This window comes from Dromaius novaehollandiae, chromosome 4 (genome assembly GCF_036370855.1).
Source record: "Dromaius novaehollandiae isolate bDroNov1 chromosome 4, bDroNov1.hap1, whole genome shotgun sequence".
Classification (NCBI taxonomy): domain Eukaryota; kingdom Metazoa; phylum Chordata; class Aves; order Casuariiformes; family Dromaiidae; genus Dromaius; species Dromaius novaehollandiae.
This window is the reverse complement of record NC_088101.1, coordinates 39,055,085-39,077,855: the sequence shown is the minus strand read 5'-3', so window position 1 is coordinate 39,077,855 and position 22,771 is coordinate 39,055,085. Positions and strand designations below refer to the sequence as shown.

The 22,771-nt window shown below is 35.6% G+C and overlaps 1 protein-coding gene across 4 annotated transcripts in view; it reads left to right on the top strand.

The window, feature by feature from the left end:
- LRBA (LPS responsive beige-like anchor protein) overlaps positions 1-22,771 on the top strand; it is a 417,031-nt gene that overhangs the window by 157,858 nt on the left and 236,402 nt on the right. For all 4 annotated transcript variants that reach the window (XM_064510803.1, XM_064510804.1, XM_064510805.1 and 1 more), the window contains exon 37: positions 20,855-21,021. In XM_064510803.1, coding sequence (XP_064366873.1) covers positions 20,855-21,021 — 167 coding nt within the window. The remainder of the gene's footprint in view (positions 1-20,854; positions 21,022-22,771) is intronic.

The following is a 22,771-nucleotide window of genomic DNA, read 5'->3' as shown; positions in this document are numbered from 1 at the left end:
CCTCCTTGTTTTTAACTGTAAAAGCAGCTTTGTTATAGAACTTGTGTTACAAATAATCTTTTCATGACTGTTGCAACATCCTTTTACACAGAATGTTGTTCAGCACATTTAATGGCAATGACCTTATTTATTCGAACAGAATATTTTGCAATGAATTCTTAAGTGAATGTATGAAGATAACAGTGCAAATTGTAGGCTGCCTATAGTCAGGTTAACCAAAAGTTAGTTCTTTCCATTGCCACATTACACTTTTACAATCTTCTGAAAGTTAGAGATGCCCTCACACAAAAATATGGCATTTCAAATTTCATTATGAGTGGATTTAACTCTATCTCAAATTTCTATCTTTAAATAAATGCTACCCTTTGCATTGAGTAGGTTAGGCATTATAGCACCATCTGTCGGTAGAAGGAAGAAAAATTTAGACTTCGGTTTCTAAACATTGTTGAAGATGCTATGCAATCTGTAAACTCTTCATTAGGGTGCTCAATATGGAAGGATTTTTTCCACTGGAGGGTTAACCAGTTGTGTGCAGCTACAGTATGTTGAAAAGTCCCAAAATGGAAAAATTAAATTTCTCATATTTCTGAGGTGGCAATTTTCAGGATTTTTCATCTCATATGAGTTGAAGGATACTGAAATGAAAGTTCACATTCCTCTTGGACATTGCAATATCTTCTTTGCACTGTCAGAAGTGTGGGGATAAACTACTGCCTGATTATGAAAGAAAGAGTGAAAATTTTTCTGTGTTTCCTCTTTCTCTATGCTTTAATAATCAGGAAAGGAATCGGAGGAGAAGGAATCAAAGCTTGCCCTGGATTGCTGTGACATCTTTTTTTATACTATGCTTTAATTTTAAATCAAAATGCATTATAGCGATAATTTTAAAGCAGTTTGAAACAGAAACTTTGTTTTATAATGACTCTCTCCTGTCAACCTATCTGACAAAACCGGAAGTGATAGTATCTTCATTACAGTTGCTGGTTTTGGTTAATTATGAGATAGATTATGTTAAGAGACTTTACCAAAATTTCTTTGAAAAATTAAACTTAATCATGGTATTCTGTAGCTTCACTTATCTCAGATAATTCTTTGTGAACTCTTGAGATGGTAATTCCTGAAATACTCAAATGAACGTCTAGTTATTAGGGCATTGTAGAGCTAAGGATTTGGAAATAGGAAATAATTTGGCAGTAAACTCGAATGACTTGATATTTGTTTAGAGCATTCAAAATCCTAAGTCATTTAGGATGTTAACAGAATCCACTTGGAAATTCCATGCCTCTTTTATTCATCTACACTAACAATGTTCCTCTTCTGTTTCACAGACAAATAGTATGCTGTATTCTCTGTAAACTGTTTAATAAAAATGTAAGAGTATGTATACTGAGTTAGACCAAATTTCCAACTAGCTTGGTATCCTATTTCTAGCAGAGTTGATGCTTAGGGATTGGTGCAAGAAAGTGCAACTATATAGGGAAGCTTTCTTAGTTCTGGGTGGCAGGGATGACATTTTGGACAAAGCTTAACATTTCTATGTATTGAATTTCCTTTCTTGTTTTATCTCCCATTCACTTTATTAGCATTTTTTCACATTTGGTCCTTATTTTTACTACCCTGAATTAGTTAGAACTATCAGTAAAATTTGTCACCTTCTCCACACCCTTCTCCCAGTCATTTATGAATACATTTAATAACACAGTGGGGTTCACTTAAAAGACTGACTTTTTTAAAATCCTTTTCCTGTGTTTTGATCAGTTTTTATTCATATGAGGGCATTCCTGTGTACCCCACAGCCTACCGAACCTTGAATGACTTTCTCTGTCACTCAACATTGAACAGTGGACTTTATCAACAGGATCTTTCATGTTTGTGTGCACAGTGACTTGTTTAAGGAAATCTAATGAAGTGGGACCATTACAAAATCCATGCTGACTCTTCCCAGTTTGCTTATTCCATTATTTGCTTTTTTAAGCAGAGCTACCAATTTGCCTTTTTTAAATTTCAGACTTACTGCTATGTAGTTCCCTGCAGTCCTCTGGAGTCCGCTTGCTGTCTTTTTCATCTTCCTGGTGCTGAGGCAGGTTGAACAAGGACACTATAGCTAATGGCTCAGCTGCTTTCATCCCTAAGTTCTAGCTCACCTGAGTGAATACGGTCTAGTCCTAGTAGTTGGTAACTTGTCAACTGTCTTTCAAAACTTCCCTACTAGTACTTCTCTGCAGTGATCCTGTCTTCCAAGAGCTTCTTTTATCCTTTGATCATCTAGTATCTTAGCAGGCTTATTCTCCTAATGTGTTTAAAAAATAATTTATTACTGCCTTTTATGCCTTTACGCAAGTGTTCTTCAATCTCTTTTGGCCTGCCTCATTCTGTTTTTAAACCTAACATGCCAGGGTTGACATATTTTTCTATTTTCCTTGTTTGAACAGACTTTCTTCTTAAAGAATGCCATTTTCTAACAGCCTTACTTTCTCTGCAGTTTAACCATTCCAGCTTTTCTTGGTCTTTTAAAAAGCCTTTTGATGGATGGCGTACATTTGCTTTGAACCTCTAATATGGTATCTCTTTATACAGTTTCTGTGTTTATAAATACATTTTCCATGTTTGGCTGCATCTTTTTATGCTCATGATATGAAAGCTAAGCTAGCTAGCCAAAGAATTTCTTGCTTCAAATTAGATGTTCCCATCAGAAACCTTGTTGTTCTCACCTATTCATGCAAAATAAATCAGTAGTGTTTACCTTGTTTATTATTCACATGCAGACTTTTGTAGTAACTCATGCAAGGCAGTGATTCTAAAACACTCTGACTAAAGTAAGGGACTCTGTAAATAGACTGTAGATTTCTGGTGTTAACAAAGCAAGCATCTTATTGTGCATGATCGGAGATTTTTTTCTAAAATTACTATCCAAAGATGGTAGGCATTACTTTTTACTTTTTTAAGGACATGTGCGGAGTTTAACGTTAAACTTTGCAGAAAACACTCTGGTGACAGTATACATCTCCCTTATCGTAGATGGGTTTGATCTAAACGAGAAAGACGTTACAATTAAATAATTCTTATATTACTGCTGGCAAGGTCACAAAAAAACCCAGAGATCTTCAGGATCTGAAGACTAGAAAAGGCAGAAGAATACTCTACATCATTCTGGGGCAATGTTTTGTAGCGATCTGAGGAACGTTGCTATCAGTGCTGAAAGAGAGCCGCATCTGAACTTGTAAGAAAGAGTTTGCATAGGCTTAGTATTGAAACTTTAGAATGGCATTGTTTGAAAGGATAGCAGGCAAAAAAAATTGAGGTCTGGAGTTATGGCCAATGAATAAGATAGCCAGTGTTTGGCTAAGAATGATTCTAGTAAATGCATAGTTAGTAAAAACTTACTACTTAAACATCTGAGTGTAGCCTATATTTGCAAGAATATAGGCTATATTTGCAAGCTGATTCTTCTGATGAGCCTGCTATTTGCTGATGTGATTATGCTATTTACTGTGTGATAGACTCTTTCCTATCTTCTAGCTGTTTATCATAATGTATTCATAGTGCCGGACTGATAACCTAGTGCATAACCTAAAGTTCTGCAGATTGCTCAGTTAGATTTCTCAGAGATTAATAAGCAGACCTCTTCATTAAGCAGACCTCTTCATTCAGTGTCATGGTATGCTCCACTTAATAGCCTTCAAGATGTGAAGAGGAAACCCCATAGATCTCTCAGTGCACTTTTAAAATTAATCAAAGTAAATTCAGAGAATCTTTTTCTCTCCACCAGATAAAAACAAATGCTATAAAATGGAGGTACCAGGAGCATGTCAAGTGAAAAATAGAAGATATGGGTCAGTATCAAAACTATTACTAGTCAAAGGACTTCAGGGACTGTTTGGAAAGATCAGTCTGGCCGTACATGTTCCTGGCACGGTACTTCTGCAGATAAGACAGATCCCTTATCCCCTCCTCCCCACTCAAAATTTAGTTTAAGTGAAGAACACTGGGAGGAGATAACACAGAATCATGTGGAACCAGGAAGAGGGAAGGTTGAAAACAGCACAATTCTAATCATTAAAACATAAGTGTTGCTACTCTTAAGATGAAAGTATTGACCTTAAGTGTGGAGAGTCTTGTCACAAAGATGAAGTGAGTTTTGTGATGTTTTATAATCCTTTCTACTCCTATTTTTATGATAAAAAGGACAAAATATCTACTAATTGCTATTAAGTGACAGTATATATGAACTTCTGTTCTGTGGGACTTTAGTTCTTTTCTGGTTGTATTATCAATATATTTAGGCATTGCTTTGTAGAAGTTTAAACTGGAAAGGGAATGGTCTGGGACATTGAATTCAGCCCTCTACTCTTTCCACCACTATATTACCTTTCAGAGAATTATCAGGCTTCCTTTTAAAATATTCAAAAAATAAATATTCAGAAAAAGAGTCTGAGGATATTTTGTCCTCACTACTGCAGCTGGTAGACTGAATTTACTTATTCTGCTTATTTGAAAACTTCTAATAATTTCTTGTTACTTGTATTCAGCGAATATTTCTCTGTTGTTATACGATTACTGTCTTTTGGCTTCAGTAGTCTTTTTCAGTATTTTTTCTTCTCATTTTTACTTTTTTCATCTATTATTTAATTACCACATCTCCTTACTTAATTTTGCTAGGCTAAATGAGTTGTATTTTGTAGTTGTTTCTTTTAAGGTGGCGTCTGCATACTCTAAATCATCTAGTAGTTCTTCTCTGTGTCTATTCTTGAAGGATTAATTCCAACTGGAACGTGACTGACCAAGATCAGCACTTGGTTAGTCCATCGAGCCTAATATCCTATCTCAAACAAAGGATACTTAGGGAAGAGTTTATAAAAATGGCAAACAACTAGTAGTACTTTCTAAGAATACAGTCCTAGCGTTCAGCAGTTTCCAGTTCAGGGACTTCTGAGTCTTACTGTGCCAGAAATGATGGCTTTAATACCCCTTGACAGATTATTCCTCCATTTGCCCAATAAACCTTTGAATCCACATAGATGTCTGTTGTTGCAACATTCTGTAGCAAAGAGTTTCACTGAGGTAATTGCAAATTATACTGCCATCTTAGTTTCGTTCTTGTATCGGAAACTGCCTTTTCTCTGATAGGGGCTTGAGTTGGAGGGGAGATACAGACAACAACCAGTATTTCTTAGAACACCTTTTTTTCATTGAACTGTTGTTGTTAATAGTATAAAGCTGTTATAATTAATAACTGACTATTCACACAACACCATGCAATACACTCACAGTTGGAGCAACAGTTGGGAGGCTGACTCCAACTGTCTACTTACAAGTGAAGGGTTGTACTGACATGCCAGTGGCTTCTGGGATGTTCAGAAAGTCCCTGAAAGGGTCCTTTGCTTATCAGGTGTATATACAATCCTGTAATTTTTGTCTGCATAGAGAAGCCACCACAGTCTTGGTTACTGTCTGACTTGTATGATCTGTTGCTGGAGCTAGCAGGTGCTAGTGGTGGTGTACAGATTCAGCAGACCAGTGGTATTCTGAAATGATCAGATATTCTGGATTCAACAAGACTGCTAGTCCTTAGAGCTTATTAGCTCTTGGGAAACTTTTGCGCACTACTTTCCCAGCATGCGATTTCTCTCTTGAGAGAAATCGCCTGCTGTTTCCTTGTGACTGTTTTCATCCAAACCCATAGGTAGGACTTCCATCAGAAAATATAACAGAACTGAGAAGGGATTCAGAAGGATTCATATCTAGGAATTATTGCCATAGAAGGAATAACTATGTAACAGTAGGATTTTTCGAACTGAGAAAGAAAAAAAAGACTCGGGAGGGATAGCAGGATTCTATAAAATCAGGTGATATAAAGGGCCCTAAGTGAGTTTGTCTGAGGGGTTCTGTAGCTACCTACAAGTTTCTGATGGAAGACGCAAAAGTACACACAACGCTCCAAATGCAGCACAAATTTTAAAATGCACAATATTTTCTGTGGTGTTCTTTCTTTAGTGGTTCCTAATGTTTTAATTCTTGCATATTCATTTTTTATCCCTTACTGAGTTGATGTTTTCATAGAACTACCTGTCGTGATACTAACATCTCACTGTGGCAAAAAGGAGGAGGGAAGACGTTGGTGAGGTTTCTCTCCTTTACCTGTGGAAGTAGCTGTTCTGATTCTTGTCCTTTGCCTTTCTTTCTTTTGTGATATTGGTCTAGATAAGTCATTGTACCTTCTTAAAACATGAGGCTTTTGAAATCAAAGTAGCTTGTTCACACCAGTGGAGAAATTGCACCTACTGATATATTATAAGCTTTTATAAAGTAAAAAGTTAGAATATACTTGTGTTGATACTATTTGTACAGTTAGCAGTTGCACTGAATGTGGAAAACAAATACGAAAACCTTTATGAAAAGATTTGTAAATTCAGCATGGAATTCGGCATTTCTACTTTTTGTATTCCTCCAGGAACCTGAAAGTGCAATGCCAATCTTTTTTTTTTCTTGCAAAAACAGAATGATGAATCAAACAATTTATAATAGCATGAGTTCCATATAAAAATATTTTCAAACAGTCTTTATAATTCCAGAATTACTGGAAACATTTGTGTCTTTAGATTCTTCCATCAAAGCACAGGGAAGTGAATTATTGAAAAGATAAAAATAAATTTGTTTGCTTTCTGTCAGAGTTCATATCCACAGCCAACCTTGATAGAAGACCAGAATGATTTAGACAAGTTTGCTTTGGAGATTCATAACATATGCTTGCTGGACAGAATTGAGTTATCTCTGCTCTGGAGAGTAAGTTATTGTAGCAGGAGCTGACAGAGATGAAGATAACTGAGGGAAATTCAATTACCTTTTAGTGTTTTCCTTCTAATAGGATTCTTAATGTGAAAAAGATCCTTAGATGATGCGCCTGTGTTGCTTTGAGAGATCTGCTTTGATACCTGCATCCAGAATAAAGTGAACTCTTCTTTTCAGGCCTTCATTAAGGATGAAATATGCATCTGCTTGCTAAATGTGGTGTTAACTTTTGATCCAACATATTGTCATTTGTAGCCCAGATGTATTTGACAGCCTTTTATCAGTAGCTTCGGATATTTGCTCAAATACAATTTCATTTTCAAAAGTATTGTTTTTATGTGAGAAGCTTGTTTAGAATGGGAATGAAGAAAGCTGTCACAACACTGTAAAACACCTACATTTTAGTTCCTTTTCTGCATGTTTAATTGCTTTTAATTTGACTTTTCCTGGCAAAAGCATTTGAGCTGCGAATACAGCTTATGATAACCTGACTTCAGGCTGTTCAGCTAAAGCCATCCAACTTGACTGTAGCTGGATTTTGTATTGAAACCTCTGCAGTTATGAAGCTGCCAGAGAAGCCTGAGGTCTTGCATTCAGGTTTTAGTATGTTACTATTTTTGTTACTTGTAAAAATTTTCATTTTTGATGATTGCTGATGGTTGAGATGATAATTTATAAGTGATTCTATGAATTCAGCATCTATGAAGCTGTGATCTATGAGTTCTGCAGCTGTATATATGAAAAGATATGGCATACATATTCGTACACATGCAACGTGCTTTCTCTTACTAACCCATTAAACTGTTGTATGTACCTGTGTGTTGTTATGTGTATAGCCTCCAAAACATTTTAGTTTTAAAATTGGCTGTTGTCTGCTTTGGAAAATAAAGTTTGCTTGTTATCCGGAGGATTTAGTCCAGGCACTTGCACCCTGATATTTCCATAAAAGAAAGGGAAAACAAATACTTTTTTTAGACCTTTTTTTTTTTTTTAAACCACAAAACAGGTTTGAATGTGTCTGAAATCCATAGCCTGTCTGTTCTATATAAGTTAAAAATCTAGTCAATGGTTTGTTTGAGTAGTTTTTGACTACTTAAATCTTGTCTTGACCTATGACTTCTTGACTATGCGAAGGTATAGATTCACTTATTAGCTTGTTTATAATCAAATCATGGTATACATAGTCTTATCTCATAATTATGCAATGTCTTTGCATTCATTTAGGCATGAGAAAAGCTTGATTCATGCAGGTTTATTTTTTGATGCTTATGAAGGTCGTTTGTAAAAATCAATTTCAGGGACAGTGTGGATAGTGAAATATGTATTTCACATTAGGATAGGGAGACATTTAGAAAAGCCCATCAATACAGTATGTAGGTATATAAAATTAAGGTTTCGTATGTTACCTATGTTTCTTAGTCATATAAATTACCTTTTCTTTCCTTTTTGCAATATTATTCATGAGGAAGTTATGCATAGTATTGCATCTAGCGTAATACTTTATCTTGGATTGGAATGTCTTACTCCAAGCAATGTTTCAGCCTTCCATTGAAAGTGTTCTGTTCTGAATACAAAAATGTAGTTACTGTGCTGAAGTAAGTACATCAATGAGCTGATGGTTGAAAAGAGGAAGTAATTGTTTAAATAAGGATTTTGCAATTAACTTGAAAGGATCTGTATTTTATAATACATGGGTCTTGAAATCCATCTGGGATCCAGTGGAGAAACAGTGGAAAACAGTAAAGCACTGATGGATGGCATTCCTGTTAATCTTTTATAAAGCCAACTTTTTATTTCTGAGTAGTCCTAAACAGCTTTCCAGGTAGGGAAAGGTGCATTACAATAGCACAAAATGAATTGTCTCATTTAGGAAAGGGCATAGCACTGCAGTAATCAGAATTCTTAATAGGAACCAAAAGATCCTTTCACATTGCAAGACTGTAAGACAGAAGTGGCAGTTCAGCTTTTCATTTTAAACTTGACTATATTAGCTTTCAAATGGTAATCACTATAATGGATTTTTGGAATCTTTTTCTTTACCGTTCATCTGATTCTTCTATGGAAATGTTTGCAGAATGAGCCCACCCAACTGTTTTTCCTCCTAGACCTAAATAGGGGAAAATTGCGCCGATCATTTTGTAAATATGTGGTCTTAGACCATGAAAAGGAAGCCTTGTCAATCAGTTAAGTCAGTCTTCAGATAATCACTGTGTTGGTGAAGGTGCCAAGTGACTTATGGAGACCCCTCTGCATTTCACTGTTTAAGTACTGCAGGCAGTGGCAGAGTCAGTCCTTTACAAGCATTATGTTTCAGAAAACCAAATTGTCCTTGCTCTTCTGTGTCACATAAGGAATATGACAGACTTCCTGGTACCTTCCTCACCTCTTCTCCCTCCCGCCTTTTCCCTGCTCACATCTGCAGGTAATTCCTATTGGTAATTCACTTGAGAGGAAATGTCTTCAAGTCTTCAAAGACTTCTGGCCACCTTTGTGGAAAGGTTGGATATCTCTTGGAAATAGTCACGATCATTTTTCAAATGCTTTGATGATGAGCAGTGCAAGTGCTTTGGGCATCATTACTTTTTTTCCTTTGTGCCCTGGGGCCAAGATACTATTTTTTGTCAAAAATGTATCAGAGAAGATTCTAAATCTAAGTAGAAATAATGTCAAGGCTATGTCATAGTGGATTTTGAGACATTCAGACTTCTTCCATCCTTTCCCTTCTCTGCCTTCATGGAAGCATGAGATTAAAATCTCATCAAACAATCCTAAACTGTGTTGGCCTTCTTAGAGGTGTTTCTCACAGATGGAGTGGGTAGACTCTGCTATCTTTGTAGTGTTAAATCAAAAAGGTGTAGGTGTTGATATTAGGCTAGTTGAAGCTGAAAGAGAATGCAGACTTATGCCACTACAATTAAGGTAAGCCCTCCAAGAGACTTAATACTGTTAGACCTGGAGGTTGTCAGCAGAGAATTTCTCTGCAGAATCTTATCCAAGATAAGAAAGTAAATTCTCTCAGAACTTAATACATAATTTAAGAATGGCTATAAACCTTACAGTTTGGCCAACGGAAATTTCAAATGCAGGAATCTTCCATGTTTCATAGAGAAAGAACTTTCTGACCTATTAAAAAGATCTTAAAGGAAAAGAGACAGCTATACAGAAATTACAGATGCAGAATAGGCTTAGTGCAGTGTGTCAAACAATTTGTTTTCTTTGTGAGCTGTTTGCAAGTCTTTTGTTTTTCTGCGTGTTGAATTTCATGAAGAGCATGCATGACTATATAGGATGGTTGGAGTGTCTTGAGCCTTGTGGTTTGTGTTTTTTTTTTTTTTTTTTTTAAAAAAAAGCAATGTGTTAGTGTTGATGGTAAACATCAAAAGTACAAACTCTAAGTACACACAAAATCTTAATTGTAGAAGTTAGTATTTTGGGATGAGTAGTTACCTGAGAACAGTGTGTGCTTCTGGTCATTGGTTCCCCAACTGAATATTTTCCAGAGGTCCATCCTGGGCCCTTATGATAAGCTTTTGGTTAATTGTGGGCTCTTTGCCACATGATCCCACAGATCACTTAGTCTGAGAAACAGAGTTTGGAAGTCACAATTACAGATGTTATCTCTTTAGAAGGTACTAGCCTTGCATTTGAATGGAGCGTCTTCCCTTTTTTGTTCCAATTCCAAAAATTCGAAGATCAGCATGGGCTATTTTAAAAGTAAAAGGGACTTTCATTTAACAAAACCAATGAATTTTGAAATACCTTTTATTGTTAATACTTTTTTTTTTAATATGGTTGCTCTGCTGAATAATCAGGCCAGAGAAAGGTAGTTGAAAATTATTCAAATAGTCAGACAGGGTGGAAAAGGCCTGCTGCTTTTCTCCAGGAACATTCTCCGCTTTCAGGTTTCATTTTTCCTTTGATATGCTTTTACCTGGAAATCAGACATCTTGAGGAGAGAGTTCAAGAAGTGAAGGTTACTTTTTTAAGGTTAAGGAAACCTCTTACCATCCTGTAGCACATAAACTGGTGTTCCACGTAATTTGAGATTCCGCAGTTGGTGAGCAGTATTGATCCTTGCCTTGGAAATATTTCAGGGAGGTGAATGATAAAGCAATCAAAACACTGTTATTGAATGGGGGGGGGTATATTTTAGAGAGTACATTGCAATTGTGGAAGAATTTTTGTCATAGACTTAATCATACGCTGTCAGGACACAGCAAGGGCTGGCGGTGCCCTGCTGGGGAGACGAGCTGGACACCTGCCACGGTACCACGGCTGCCCGCGAGGGGAACAGGGCAGCTGCAGGGGGCGGCTGGGGCCAGCTCTGGAAAGGGGGAGAGGGGCATGCGCAGGGTCCTTGTATATGCCATCTGCAGATGTCTTTAAGCTATCCCAGCTGAGAGCCCTCACACCTTTAGTTCTAAACATTTACAAAAGAAAGAGAAAAGAAAAAGAAATCAGATATGCTTATTTCTGAAATTGTATTGCTTATTTTTTCCTATCCCATCTGTTAGAACCCCCCATTATTACATTTCTAAGGAGTTGTTGATAGCCTTGAAGAGAGCATCACCCATCTTTACATTGGACCAGTGCTGTTTTGGAAGGTAATTTTATATGGTCAGTGGCAGGAGAAGAAGGAACATTTCTCAGGTTATTTTTAAATGGCAGTTGTTTGAAACTACTCAGAAATTTGGAATATTAGAATTGATCAGCACTAGATTATTGGCTAGAGTGCAAGTGAAACTTTTAAATGAATGAGAAATGCTGTTATACAGCTCTTTGGTATGTCCAGTAGCTATTGCTTACACGTATTTTGTATAATGGTTTACGTGATTTAAATAGTTCTTTTAATTTTTGTACATGCTTGATGGAAGCTGGTAATTTTGATCAGTCACTGTACTTTTTCAGTAGCTATAATGTTAACCAGTGAAGTGTAATTCATATCAAATTCCAGATTCTTGTTGAAAAAATGTCACAGATTTGTGTTTTTTTTTATCCTGCTCTGCTGTTGTGCTCAATATTTGGAGTTTATCATGTTTAAAGTTTGCTGTTTTACGCTGAATTAAAGTCAGTTTGTAAAATCTAAACAGGATTTGTAGTTTTACTGCATAATCTATCTCATGCCACTACACTGACATCCATGAGTTAAGCTGTATGTAACTTATGATACTTTTAGCTGGGGCAGTGTGAAAACACCTTCCAGAGTTTAAGAAAATAAACAGCAAAACCTCACACAGCATATTGAACCAAAGCTGAAAATAAAACTTGACAAGAACATCCAAGCCTTGGAGTAGAAGGTTTCACAGGTTCCGTTATTTAATATTGAAATGGGAAATAATCAGAAAACTTGTGGAATAGATCTGATAAATTTGTATTTATTGTGGTATTATTATTTTTACAATGACAGCATAAAGTTTTGATTAGAAAATGTTTGGTGCTATATAAGACTTTGTTTCTCTGGAAGGTAGCACCTGTGGTAGTTACAGTAGCGACTCCTGCATTATTGCAGTCTTTTCCTTTAAACCAAATGATCAAGCAAATAAAAATTTTAAGGCAATTGTTATGGAGTATCCTTAGTCCTTGTTCCATATTACCCAGTAAAAGGATCTATTTAGAGGTGTCTGAAAGGGTGTTTTAAAGTTAGACTGCTGTAATTTCAGAGTCCACTATCTTCCCATACTCTGAATAGTGATAATATTTTAAGTCTGATCTTTTTATGGGTAATAAAAATCATACTTACATTAGTTTTAATGAGAAATTAAATTACCCTCCCCCCAAAATTTTTAGAGCCACCTTTCAAGGGTGGTAGAACTTTTAATGAAAAAAAAATTGTGTCAATTAAAAAAACAAGCCTATCCTTACCTATTTCAAGCTCTGTTGAAATTCCAAAATAGTATTACATAAATGCATGAGAACCCATCACAAAGGAACAAAACATTCAAATTCATACTTGTTTGTTTAGGGATTTTGGCTAGAAATGAATTGAATTTGCATGGGTTTTGCAAATTTATAGAGAGATTTACAAAGTGTGATGTAACCGGTATATCAAACAAAATAATCTGCGTACCTTTGATTTTGTTTATTTTTTGCATTGTATTCTAGATATGCTATGAATGTGAGTTCTTATATGATGATAAAAATGAGTCATATATAGGAAAACACATTTCTGTAAGGCAAGTGTTGAGACAATTAATGTAAGTAGTGTGTTAAATTCTAATATAGCTAAGTTTTTATAGCTGTGTGTTTGATAAATAAAGAAACTAAAGAAATTTATCTTGTGTAAATGTCTTTCACTTTGTTACAGCCAGGGGCGGAAGCCACATTTATAGATGAAAGTGGCACGATATATCTTGTAGTAAGGTGCCAATAACCTCTGATTATAATTTGGCTTATTTGCTTATCATCTGAATCCTTCTGGCTGAAATTTTCCATTCTTTGTGGTCTCAGAGGTTGGATTTCTTTAAGTTTTAGAATACAATTTTTCTTGTTTTAGAAAGGAGGTCTGGGAAAAGTTTCCCAAGTTAAAACATGATAAGTCTTAACTTTTTACTTCACTGAGAATTTCCCATTTTTCCATATTTTGCAGTAGTAATGTTTCACCACTGTCAGAAATGTACCTTTTGCCATTCATGGGAAAATGGGTTTCAAATTTGTCTGACTCAAAACTTATGAAAAATTACTCTATGTATCTCCTTAAGGGCTCCTTAATTAAGAAGCTGTGTTGTTCAAAGATACTGGGTGTATTACGCGTTCTCTGTCTTTAGAGATTTCATTTAAAGTCTCTCTGCGCCTTCTAAACTGCATGTGGCTCTTTGTCTGTTCAAGCATCGCTGCTGTGCCAAATCTTGGTGCTATAAGTTGTCAAAGAACTATGCTGGCAGAAGGGTGTCTGGAAATCTGAATCCTTGAGAAGTAAATGTTTGGCCAGTGGAGTCAAAATTGCTGGGTTTCTTTGTTACCTGCCTTACAGGTACCAAAGGTCCTCCATGTGCCTCCCTGTAGAACAGTGAGTCTCGTCGGAGAGGGTTTGTTCACCATTATCGGATGAGGACATTTCAGAGCTTTAGTGTATTGGGGAGAACTGAGCATGTGCCACATGGCTCCTGGTCATATGAAATTTTTCACAAGATCAGTAAGAATGGGCAGCCTGATTGAAGGATGCAGCAAGACCTCTCTGGCAAATGTCTCCTGAGCTGACAGCACCGCCACCGCAGTGGACGCTGGCATTTAGAGGGTGATAATTAATTCCTTTACTTCTTCTTAATGTTCGTACTGTGTAGAAGGGAGGGAGGAAGTGTCCTGATGGTATTGCTAAAGTGAAGCACAAACAGCAAGAGCAAAAGGTGGGAAAGAAGAGAAAGAGCCTTCAGATAAAGGAGAACAGAAAGAAAAGCTGATGTGTATAGAAGGTAGAATTGGGACATTCCCTAGCTCAGTCTACACTACCCCCTTTAGAGTCTGTAACTAAATATTGGATTTCTCTTCTGGCAGCAACAAGTTGCTTGTGTACCTCTAACTACTGGTGCAGACAAGATAATCCAATACTGCTGTGCTTTAGTTAGGTGACAGAAGTCTTTGTATTTGGCCCATCTTGAGACTTATAGGTATGTTTTCACATGATAAAATTATGTTTCTCTCCCTTTTTTTAAACTTAAGTTGCATAGAAATAGTATTAAAAGATTGTAAAACCAAGTATCCAACAGTTATGAAAAATCAGATGCAACCTTAATTTGGCCCTGACTAAGCATGTCTAGTGAACCCTTAGGTTATGTAAGTATGCATTTCCTTTGCTGCACAGAGTGGATGTTGCTTATGAAATCTTTTTTTTTTTGGTCCTGAAGGTTGTTCATGGATCTGTGTCATTTGTTGCATTGCACATCTCCTTGATGATGGTGGTGCCGAACCAATTGAATGTTGCGAAGTTGATGCATTGTACTGGGAAATACTTAAACTCTTCACAGATCATCAATAGTTCTTTGCTCAGTATCTAATCTGAGACCCCAGAGCCACCTATGTAGAAGTGTTGAGCTTTACCTGTTTATAGAGCCCTGTCAAATTGTGCTTTGATTATTTACTAGCTTGGAAAATGCAAAGTATTTGGAAAACACAGACGCACGGGATCTCAGATTTAGTCTGCAAGAGTATTGTTTTTATGATCTTGGCCTGCTTTATGACAAGAATAGCATGAAGGGATTGCAGACATAAACTGGATTTGCAAAAGAGAGAAGTGTCTGCCTTAGTGCACACTTTGAGAAATGAATGCAAAGCACTTAAGGATATGAACAAAACTAAAAGGCTTCCTGGGTTAAAAAGAACAATTGTGTCAATATATTGTCTACGATATGTAGCAGGTTAGGGAGCTAGAATATTGAAATAATGTAGGGCACATATAGTAAATCCCCCCAGTTTCTACAATGGAGTAAGAGAGCTCTCCTGCTTGTTTGTGTAAAGCTTCATCTTTGATTGTGATCCAAAGGTGCTGCTGAAGCACAAATAATGACAATGAGATGAGAATTTAAAAAGTTAAAAAAAAAATGTTGATAATAAAGAGGAAATTTGATGCTATTCATCTCTGCTCTTTACTATTTATGTATTCTGTCAGTTATTTGGTTCATTTAGCTACTCTATTAAATTGGGTTCACTTGAAAGGTATAATCTTTGGTTGAAGTGTGCCTTTGCCTAGTGTTTAGTTAGGTTTACTAACACTTAATATTGTGAGGTGTAAAGGTAAAAAATAAAACTGTGGACTCAGCCCAGATTAAAACCAAATGTCTCTTGAGATGCCCGTCTTTCACTCTAATCACTAACCCAAATTAACTGACTGTGGTAGGTTTGTTCTAGTTATGATGGCAGATTTACCAGTCTGCGTTCTGTGTGATCTAAGTCAACCACATTTTGTTTTTTTTCCCCCCTCCTGCCATTTTATATGATTTTTTTTTTCCAGAAATGTCTGGCTAAAAAACACACTTTTTTTTTTTTCCATAACACATCTGTATCACAAACAATTGATTTAGATGCAGGTTTTTTTAATCTTCAAAACAGCTGAAAGGCTGGACAAATGGATAAATGTGGTTTGGAAAACTATAGGTTGCAGAAATGAGAAGCCATTGCATTGTGTTCAGTCCATTAAAACAAGAAGAAATAGAAGAGATACTTTGATAAGTGTTCTGCTGGTGTTAACCTTGATGGCTATTATCGGGGGGATGATGCTATATCTGTTTCATTGGCTTAAGCTTTTTTCATGCTGAGAGAAATCAATACCTTGAGTTGTTGGATGACAGAGGCATCACTTCAGAATTGACGGTGGCTGTCAGATGTTGTCATTGGTTGACTTTTGTTCGCTGTTGAGGTTTTAAGCTTTCATTTTTCTAAGTCTTATTCAGAGTCTTTGTAAGATTTCCCTGGGTAGCATTTTTTAGTCCAGACTTTAAACCTCAGGTCAGAGGTCAAGTGCAAAGATCTGTGAGAGTGGAGGATTGAGGAGCTCCTTCATTTACTAAAATATCCTTATTGGTAGGGAATTTGCATTAACAGCAAGACTGTGCATTGTCTTATGGATGACTCCTCATGTAAAATGACACCCTCTGAGACAGGTTGTTCACAAAGCTAGTAGCTTTTAGCCATATTAGACAAAAGAACTGGCATACCTCAAAGTATTTAGTGATCTCTAAGTTGAAGTTACAAAAAGAAAAAAGGTGCAATGTTGCTTTTAAAAGGATCTGCACTATTGAACTTTTATGTAGTTTGTATGAAGCACTATATTGTAATTTTGGAAACTGCAAGGATGCACATGTAGATATAACTATGCAGAGGAAACCTTTTACTTTCAGCTTAATTTGACATTTTTATATAGACTAAAGATAAAATAGTCTTGAAAACACTAGGTTAATCCTCTTCTTCAGTGAAATAGATGCAATGAAATAAGGCAGAATATACTAATTCACCTTGGCAGTATTTCACAATAGTATTTCTGGAATCTTTCCTGCATACAGAATATATTGTATTTCCATGTTTATAACTTGCCTTTTGGATGACCTTGTAGCCCTTTTTAATCACTGTTCCTCAAAGATAAACCTTCAGATAATCTTCATCTTCAAATAGCCTGCAGTTGTCCATACAGGGAAAGGGAGGGAGGGAAAATTTCTGTTTTGCTCTGCAATAATGGCTAAGAGGAGAAGGCTTCTGTTCCACGGTGAATGAAGGGGTAGAAAATGGTCTTCTCTCTGCTCTGTGCTGTATGAAAGGATTCTGCTTGATAAACTTCCCCTTTGTAAAACTCGAACAGCCATGGAATTATGCGCTTTTTTTTTATATAGATAACCTGTGGAGTGTACGTATGCAGATACGTTTTTCTCCTTTCAACATTTTGAGTTTCATTATGGGTGTGATTCTGAAATTCTCCCACAGTACTTCTGTGGTTATTCTTTCATCATGCACTTTCCCAAAGAGAGAACAAAAGTTGTTTAGGCCAAAGCACTAGTGGAAGGAGGGGCTTCCAATTTGATTGCATGCAACTGTATATGTAACTGTAAAACCACATTAGAGCATGGCAGGGTGCATACTGCAAGTGCAGGAGGTCAAAAAAGAAGAAGAAAATAATTTGTGAGTTTGTGCACAAACAGAAGTCAAGCTGCATTTTTATTTTACCTAAACTGAATGCTCAGAATTTAGTGTGCAATATTAACATGTACCAGATTGTTAATAGTCTATGGCATATGCAGCTCTATATCTTGGTATATCTATAAGATACCTGTATCTTACAATAGTATTTCTGGTAGTAGCTGATTCTTCATAGGTCTTTGTTTAGATGATTATTTAATCTTATAACTAATGCTTGGTTTGGTCAAATATTGCTACAGATACATGGCTTCGTGCTTTTTCTCATAGGAGCCTTCTATATCAAACTGAAAACTGAGCAACCCATCCTTAAATTTAGGAAGTCTGCCTATATCTGTGGTCATGATTATGTCCCATGTAATAAGGGGACTTTTAAAAGTCATTATTTTTTCCCATCTGTTAAATACGAAAGCTGGTTACAATAATACTTTTTTTTTTTTTTTTTTTTTTTTTAGTGTGAAAGGATTTAAGGCATTTTGTGTTAAGATGAACCTGAAGGCATCTAGGAAATGAAAAAAATACAGCAGAGAAACAGGGGGATTTTTTAGTGTTTCCAGAATAGTCCAGTGGCTACTGGCTACTTTGGGTTTGGTCTCTTCTTCCCTTTTGGTTAAGCCAGTCTTTTATCATGCCTACATTGATGATTATTTGAGAGAGAAAGGAATATCCTCTAATATTTGGCGTATACTGGGTAAGACAACCATTAAACCATTGACAAGTAACCTATACGATCAAAGAGAAGGCCTATTAAAGGATATTGGGAAAAGGAGGACTATTTGACAGAAGCAGACCAAGCAAGTAGAGAAACAGAATAGATGAAATGGGAGCATATCATGAAGAATAGGTAGGGAAGAGCCAGTAAACTTCCCAATAAAAATTTAGGTTTTTGAATTCATTAGAGATTCATTTGTACAAACTAGTAAAATTTTAGTTCTTTGCATATCCTTCACTTCTTAAAAAATCCTTAGGCATTCTTGGAAGATATATGATAAACCACCTATCTTGCAAAACTTTCTCAGTGTTAGTAACTGTGCACAGGCACATATCAGTGTCTGACAAAGCTGTGGCTGCTTTCTGTTCTTATTTGTGAAATATATACTGTAATGAGCATGCCACACTTAAGAGTCCCTCCTGGAGCAATGTTATAATTTTATGGGATTGCTGCATGTGGGAGACTCAGTTTTGGTGGAGAATTGCAAATTTCTATTTATATTAGATAACGATTTTGTTCAAGTGAAGTCCCATTCATTTCAATTTTGTAACAGACTGATTTTGTTTTCATGGCAGTTGTCAGGACAATAAAATACCATTTCTTCCTTCATTTTAATGTCAGACCTACACTCTGAAAATCTTTGTTGCTGTTTAATGAAGGATGTGTTCAAAATTGCATCAAAAAGACTTTTTTTTCAAGAGGTACAAGTTCATTATATCTTTTACAAAACATTCTAGTTTGATTTCCATTTTATCATGTTTTAAGGTCAAATGTGACTTTAATGTTCCATAAAGAGACAGAGATTGATAATGGGGAAAGAATAACCCTCTAATGTGATTTATATCTATGGATTTTATGTCAGATATGAAAAGTTGCTGTTCAAATTGTAAAGGAGGATCCATTAAAGAGCACTTTAAAACATTTTACTACTTAGCTTACCTTAAACACTTGTTTTTAGAATTCTGCCCTTTCAAGCAACTCAAAAATAACAGCTTATCAAACATTTACAAAGTGCTGAAGAGAACTCAAAATCATCATGAGTGCAAAATAGCTTAATGTATTGGAAAAGACAGCTGTGTTTAAAAAGAGCTATAAAAATGTTGTTTAATCTTGGTTATGATTTAGCCATCTTATTTTTTTGTGAAGAGGGGTGGTAGAATGCTTTGTATAAGAGTACAAAAGCCAATTTTTGATGTTTCGACTTGGAAAGTCATCTGCTTATTCTACATTCCTTCTGGATGTCTGCTCATCAGGTGAGCATTGCTCTAAGGCATGGGAAAAATCTAGGGGGAAAAATTACAAGGAAACTTGTAAATATATTAAAATTGTTAAAATTGAAAGGTCTTCTAAAAGTTATTCGTCTCTTGGTATGTTGCTGTTATCTAATGTCTTTGAAAATCTGCACAATCACAAATTTTTTCACTTGCGTTTTTCCTTCTTTCCTTCGTTCCTCTCTCTCTGATTTATGTGTGTATGTAAGTAAAATTTTTAGCCAGTTGATTTTTATTTGCAACAGTTTCTTAATACCTGTATATGTGTGTATTTATATATATCTATATAGGGGTGTGTGTGTATATATATATATTTTTTATATATATATATATATATAAAGGATCATTACTGTTTTAAATACAACAGTTGGAGTGCTATCTAAGCTTTTAAAAAAAATTGTACTAGTGCCTGCATCAGCTGTTCTTCATGAAGAAAAGGCAGTTTTTTTTTGTTGTTAGACAGACATTTGTGTCCATTCTGCTAACTAGATCATAGAATAATCCAATCATTGACAGAGGCTGAAATGCTTTGTCTGGCATATGTGATCTGTGGAATTGCCAGATGAAAACTGAAATTAGAAACAGGGAGCGCTGAAATGGGGAAAAGCTTTTATTGTTTCAACCAATATTTGAATTTGTTCCGGGTCTTCATGTATGTTGCTGGGGGGGGGGGGGGGGGGGATCTAAATTTGGTGCCCTTTTTTTTCCCAGCTCTTTTTTAATGGAAAAAATTTCAGATCAACAAGAAACAAAATGATGAGAAACTATTGTAACAAAGCATCTTTCATAATTTAGAGTTTTGTATGTGTGACTTTCAGTTCTTGCTTGCTAGTATTAAGCTTTGAGTACCTTGGAAAATAATGCATGTTTGTACATCAGGTGTAGTATACAGCTAAGAAAATTATTAGCTTTCCCATGCAGGCCTGCTACCATACTGGATTTAAGCCATCTGCTGAAGACTGATTCAGTGTTCATGTGCATTTAATCTTCTGCCTCTCTGAAGATACGCAAATTTTCCCTTTAGTTTTTATAGTTGTATATGAATGCAAATAACAGCAAATGGTTGGCTACACAGATCTAATGGAGAGTCATGGGAGTATCCATTCTTCTGAAACTTGCCTCTCTGTTTATAGTGCCATTCACTTAGTTTGTTGTAGATTAAAAGTGGTTGTGCCTATGTGTTTTTATTATGCAATCAGGACACTAACCTGTTGGTGTTGGTGAAATCTTGAGTGTGTATGGCATGAGGCTAAAGAACTGAGGACAAGTCAAGATCCTAATACTTGGCTCTGCGTATGGATTTACTGTAGGCAGCTGCATAGCTCCTCAGTTCCCAAACCTGTAAAATGGGGATAATCCTTATTTCTCAAGGGTTTTGTATAAGTAATTAATTCTAACGCACTTTAAGTTCCTTTGGATGGCATAATTAAAGTGCCTAGTAGTAAAGTCCTTATTTTCTTTCTAGTCACTGTGTGCCCAGTATTCTGCAGACAAACGAGAAGAAGAAAAAATGTGTGATCATTTGATAAGGGCAGCCAAGTATCGAGACCAGCTGACTGCAACTCAACTAATCCAGAAAATTATCAACATTTTGACAGACAAGCATGGAGCCTGGGGAAGTTCTGCACCAAGGTAAAGGGTTTTTTGGGTGTTTCTTTATATTTTTAAGAATTGGGCAGTGCTCAGCTATACTCAGGTGATTTGAATGAATGTCTTCAGGTCAGATTTAAAGGTAAACAAGGTTTTGCAGGTTGTTTTTAAAAAATAATTAACTTTTTTTTTTAAAAAAGTAAGTAAAATGAATGTGTTTGTTTAGTATAAGCGTATTGGAGAACTAGAGATTTGTCAGAGCAGTAAAAACCAAGGTGATTCTCTAGTGGCTTTAAATTTTACCATGACAATGTGATAGCATTGATTTTGAATTTCTAATTCTACCCATGCCATTTATTTAAAAAATAATTTAAATAAAACTGACTCATGTTCTTAGAACCAGCTTTCCTTGTGGTGCATTGTGTGGTTCAGGACTGAACCACCATTTAGTACCTTGTTTGTTTTCTTTTCTTCCTAAATAATAAAAAAGATTGCACCAATATCTTTCTAAGTTAGAGAGAAGTGATGAGTTTTGTTCAAGTAACTTAAAGGTGAAAATGATACCACCAAATTAATTCTCCTTTTGGAATTCTCAATATGTACATTCTTTATGTTGACACCTGTTTAACTCGTTCGGCACAGGTCATGACTAAAGTTTCAATTGCGAATCTAAAATGCAAGTTCAAGTACTTACATGACATCCTTTTTTAAGGTTTCAGAGTAACTGGAACATTCTTTGGCTAGAACATAACAAGGTTGAATATGCTAATATCCTGAGATACTGGGTTTTGAATGCAGTGGAATGATAAGCATAAGAGAGCTACCTCAGTAGACAAACTATTTTTCCTAGGCATCTTTAATTTAATTTAAGTTTAATTTAGTTTAATTGCTGCTTGTTCCCTGGCAAAAGAAAAAAGCAGAAATCCCAGGCACTAATAATTTATAAAATTCTGTGTTACTGTACATTATAGAAAGAAAATCTTATGAAGAAAATCAACAGGAAGTGTTAACATTAAGAGTTGTGTTGTTATGCTATAGAATGTCAGTTTACCATAACTATAAAATGTGGGGCTCCAGGTTATAAGGTTAAAATGAAAGGTGAAAATAAGCTTAAAAGAGCTTAATGCTCATTTTTAAAAAGTAAATATAAAATGTTTGTTTAAGAAAAAAACTGTTGAGGATATAAAACAATGGTGTGTTTCAACATTTCTTGCAAAATTTGGTTGCTTAATTACGTATAATTTTCAAGTAAGGTTTGTGTGACAGTCTTCTAAAAGCAGATTTCTTTAAGGACGCTGTATGTCTGTAATTTTAGTGAATATGTATGTAATGGTTTTATTCATTTGTTTTTATCTCTGGATTTAAAACAATAGTTACTGTTTTTTAAATAGGAAGCACAGAAACCAACCTGCTATTTAGGTGTGTTTTGCTTGTTGTGATAATATTGGTAAAGCCAGTGAGGGAGAAGTGTGATTGATAAAATATTCCATGCTTGAAGAGAGTGGAATAACTGTTTTCTGATAATCCTCAAATAAAGTTTATGTAATCAGCTTGTAAATTACAAAGTACACAAAATATGGACATGATAATTTCCATTTTATAATAATGATCTACAGCAAAATGGAGATATCACATAATGCACTTTGCTGTACACTTAACATAATTCTAGGGAACTAAAATGGCATTAGAGACAAAACAAAATCTCTTTATGGGAAAGGCAGAATGCATTTAGCCATCATAAACACGTAAAAAATAAGTGTATGCAATGATTGTCATTCTAATGAAATATTTT